Source organism: Nanorana parkeri, unplaced genomic scaffold, assembly GCF_000935625.1.
Source record: "Nanorana parkeri isolate BGI_ZX_2015 unplaced genomic scaffold, ASM93562v1 scaffold3726, whole genome shotgun sequence".
Taxonomy (NCBI): domain Eukaryota; kingdom Metazoa; phylum Chordata; class Amphibia; order Anura; family Dicroglossidae; genus Nanorana; species Nanorana parkeri.
The window spans coordinates 1-4504 of NW_017309994.1; the positions used below are offsets into that span (position 1 = coordinate 1).

The 4504-nt window shown below is 56.7% G+C and overlaps 1 protein-coding gene across 2 annotated transcripts in view; it reads right to left on the reverse strand.

Moving 5' to 3' along the window:
- Positions 1 to 161: 161 nt before the first annotated feature.
- Positions 162 to 4504, reverse strand: part of LOC108803435 (cathelicidin-2-like) — a 20654-nt gene continuing 16311 nt past the window's right edge. Inside the window, exon 4 of one of the 2 annotated variants that reach the window (XM_018575275.1) lies at positions 162 to 427. In XM_018575275.1, the coding sequence (XP_018430777.1) occupies positions 302 to 427 (126 nt within the window). In that variant the 3' untranslated portion in view covers positions 162 to 301. The remainder of the gene's footprint in view (positions 428 to 4504) is intronic. The other variant, XM_018575276.1, reaches the window with a different exon arrangement.

Below are 4504 nucleotides of genomic sequence, written 5' to 3' on the forward strand. Positions count from 1 at the left end.
GCTCCTCAGCTCCATCTAGTGGCCATAATGTGGTATTACATCTGAACATTATATATAAGAAGGTCTTTCATTTGTTGCCTCGATTCGCACAGAGTGAACGTGGGCGGAGATTCACCCGGTGAATGGCTCGGTGAATGGTTAATGAGTGTATGCCTCTCATAGGAAGTGCAGGAAAGCTTTATTAAGGTTTTCATTGATTATTCTGGATCCGGTGACGCAGTGATAGAAGTTGCGCGCGGAGAAGCGGTTTGCGGTAGGTCGGGGGCCGCGCTCTTTTTGCAGCGACGCAGCGAAGTATCGCTCATCCTCGAGGTCTAGGAATAGCCATCCCGATGTGAGACGTGGAGCTCGCAGATCGCAGCCTCTGCTTGACTTTGCAGAGGAAGTTGCAGTTTCTCTTGGTGCCGGATCGCCGGGTGCGGGAATCCTGAACAAGAGAAAAGAAATGCGACGTTAAATCCCGCGCAACACCCAACGCATTCCCTCCGTGACTTCACAGGGTGAGGGGGCCGATCTGTGTCAGACGTTTGTGAACACAGCCAAGAACTTCACAGATACACGGTCATGTGACACTTTCCTGTATTTATTGCCTGTCGGAGAGATCACATGACTCCTCCCTAAAATACCATCATCTGTCTTTCTCTCCAGAAGGACGGCACCATCTTCAGGCATCATCCATCTATCCTGGACTGAGATGCCACAATCATGTAATTCCCAGTGTCTGTGTTCACAAATGTCTGACACAGATCAGCCCCCTGCTGCAGCCTCTCACCTTGTGACTGGATACAAAGTTACTCCACACTGATCACTGGGGGAGGGGAGACTGAGGAAATACTTCCTCCTGCCTGCAGCAGATTGATCACTGGGGGGGGGGAGGCTGAGGAAATGCTTCCTCCGGCCTGCAGCAGACTGATCACTCGAGGGGAGACTGAGGAAATACTTCCTCCTGCCTGCAGCAGATTGATCACTGGGGGGGGGGAGGCTGAGGAAATGCTTCCTCCGGCCTGCAGCAGACTGATCACTCGAGGGGAGACTGAGGAAATACTTCCTCCTGCCTGCAGCAGATTGATCACTGGGGGGGGGGAGGCTGAGGAAATGCTTCCTCCGGCCTGCAGCAGACTGATCACTCGAGGGGAGACTGAGGAAATACTTCCTCCTGCCTGCAGCAGATTGATCACTGGGGGGGGGGAGGCTGAGGAAATGCTTCCTCCGGCCTGCAGCAGACTGATCACTCGAGGGGAGACTGAGGAAATACTTCCTCCTGCCTGCAGCAGATTGATCACTGGGGGGGGGGAGGCTGAGGAAATGCTTCCTCCGGCCTGCAGCAGACTGATCACTCGAGGGGAGACTGAGGAAATACTTCCTCCTGCCTGCAGCAGATTGATCACTGGGGGGGGGGAGGCTGAGGAAATGCTTCCTCCGGCCTGCAGCAGACTGATCACTCGAGGGGAGACTGAGGAAATACTTCCTCCTGCCTGCAGCAGATTGATCACTGGGGGGGGGGAGGCTGAGGAAATGCTTCCTCCGGCCTGCAGCAGACTGATCACTCGAGGGGAGACTGAGGAAATACTTCCTCCTGCCTGCAGCAGATTGATCACTGGGGGGGGGGAGGCTGAGGAAATGCTTCCTCCGGCCTGCAGCAGACTGATCACTCGAGGGGAGACTGAGGAAATACTTCCTCCTGCCTGCAGCAGATTGATCACTGGGGGGGGGGAGGCTGAGGAAATGCTTCCTCCGGCCTGCAGCAGACTGATCACTCGAGGGGAGACTGAGGAAATACTTCCTCCTGCCTGCAGCAGATTGATCACTGGGGGGGGGGAGGCTGAGGAAATGCTTCCTCCGGCCTGCAGCAGACTGATCACTCGAGGGGAGACTGAGGAAATACTTCCTCCTGCCTGCAGCAGATTGATCACTGGGGGGGGGGAGGCTGAGGAAATGCTTCCTCCGGCCTGCAGCAGACTGATCACTCGAGGGGAGACTGAGGAAATACTTCCTCCTGCCTGCAGCAGATTGATCACTGGGGGGGGGGAGGCTGAGGAAATGCTTCCTCCGGCCTGCAGCAGACTGATCACTCGAGGGGAGACTGAGGAAATACTTCCTCCTGCCTGCAGCAGATTGATCACTGGGGGGGGGGAGGCTGAGGAAATGCTTCCTCCGGCCTGCAGCAGACTGATCACTCGAGGGGAGACTGAGGAAATACTTCCTCCTGCCTGCAGCAGATTGATCACTGGGGGGGGGGAGGCTGAGGAAATGCTTCCTCCGGCCTGCAGCAGACTGATCACTCGAGGGGAGACTGAGGAAATACTTCCTCCTGCCTGCAGCAGATTGATCACTGGGGGGGGGGAGGCTGAGGAAATGCTTCCTCCGGCCTGCAGCAGACTGATCACTCGAGGGGAGACTGAGGAAATACTTCCTCCTGCCTGCAGCAGATTGATCACTGGGGGGGGGGAGGCTGAGGAAATGCTTCCTCCGGCCTGCAGCAGACTGATCACTCGAGGGGAGACTGAGGAAATACTTCCTCCTGCCTGCAGCAGATTGATCACTGGGGGGGGGGAGGCTGAGGAAATGCTTCCTCCGGCCTGCAGCAGACTGATCACTCGAGGGGAGACTGAGGAAATACTTCCTCCTGCCTGCAGCAGATTGATCACTGGGGGGGGGGAGGCTGAGGAAATGCTTCCTCCGGCCTGCAGCAGACTGATCACTCGAGGGGAGACTGAGGAAATACTTCCTCCTGCCTGCAGCAGATTGATCACTGGGGGGGGGGAGGCTGAGGAAATGCTTCCTCCGGCCTGCAGCAGACTGATCACTCGAGGGGAGACTGAGGAAATACTTCCTCCTGCCTGCAGCAGATTGATCACTGGGGGGGGGGAGGCTGAGGAAATGCTTCCTCCGGCCTGCAGCAGACTGATCACTCGAGGGGAGACTGAGGAAATACTTCCTCCTGCCTGCAGCAGATTGATCACTGGGGGGGGGGAGGCTGAGGAAATGCTTCCTCCGGCCTGCAGCAGACTGATCACTCGAGGGGAGACTGAGGAAATACTTCCTCCTGCCTGCAGCAGATTGATCACTGGGGGGGGGGAGGCTGAGGAAATGCTTCCTCCGGCCTGCAGCAGACTGATCACTCGAGGGGAGACTGAGGAAATACTTCCTCCTGCCTGCAGCAGATTGATCACTGGGGGGGGGGAGGCTGAGGAAATGCTTCCTCCGGCCTGCAGCAGACTGATCACTCGAGGGGAGACTGAGGAAATACTTCCTCCTGCCTGCAGCAGATTGATCACTGGGGGGGGGGAGGCTGAGGAAATGCTTCCTCCGGCCTGCAGCAGACTGATCACTCGAGGGGAGACTGAGGAAATACTTCCTCCTGCCTGCAGCAGATTGATCACTGGGGGGGGGGAGGCTGAGGAAATGCTTCCTCCGGCCTGCAGCAGACTGATCACTCGAGGGGAGACTGAGGAAATACTTCCTCCTGCCTGCAGCAGACTGATCACCGGGGGAGGGGAGACGGATGAAATGCTTCCTCCTGCCTGCAGCAGACTGATGGGGTGTTTATGATAAAAGCTGCAGCCGCCGTCGTACGTTACCTTGGACAGGCTGACGCACTTCACATCCTCTTCCTCCCGGTACAGAGCGCAGACCTTCACTTCCTGTAACATGGAATACAGAGAACCTGTCAACCTATCAGAACTACCGATCCATAGCAACAGAAAAAAAGGGGCGGAGACTGCAGGAGAGCGACGTTTAAACCCTCTGAATGCATTTCAGGTGTGTAAAAGCATAAGGAGGAGCCTTGCGCTCTGTGTGGAAGCAGTGGTCTCTCTGCAGAGGAGGAGCCTTGCTCTGTGTGTGGAAGCAGTGGTCTCTCTGCAGAGGAGGAGCCTTGCTCTCTGTGTGGAAGCAGTGGTCTCTCTGCAGAGGAGGAGCCTTGCTCCGTGTGTGGAAGCAGTGGTCTCTCTGCAGAGGAGGAGCCTTGCTCTGTGTGTGGAAGCAGTGGTCTCTCTGCAGAGGAGGAGCACGGCTCTGTGTGTGGAAGCAGTGGTCTCTCTGCAGAGGAGGAACCTTGCTCTGTGTGTGGAAGCAGTGGTCTCTCTGCAGAGGAGGATCCTTGCTCTGTGTGTGGAAGCAGTGGTCTCTCTGCAGAGGAGGAGCCTTGCTCTCTATATGGAAGCAGTGGTCTCTCTGCAGAGGAGGAGCCTTGCTCTGTGTGTGGAAGCAGTGGCCTCTCTGCAGAGGAGGAGCCTTGCTCTCTATATGGAAGCAGTGGTCTCTCTGTAGAGGAGGAACCTTGCTCTGTGTGGAAGCAGTGGCCTCTCTGCAGAGGAGGAACCTTGCTCTGTGTGGAAGCAGTGGCCTCTCTGCAGAGGAGGAACCTTGCTCTGTGTGGAAGCAGTGGCCTCTCTGCAGAGGAGGAACCTTGCTCTGTGTGGAAGCAGTGGCCTCTCTGCAGAGGAGGAACCTTGCTCTGTGTGGAAGCAGTGGCCTCTCTGCAGAGGAGGAGCCTTGCTCT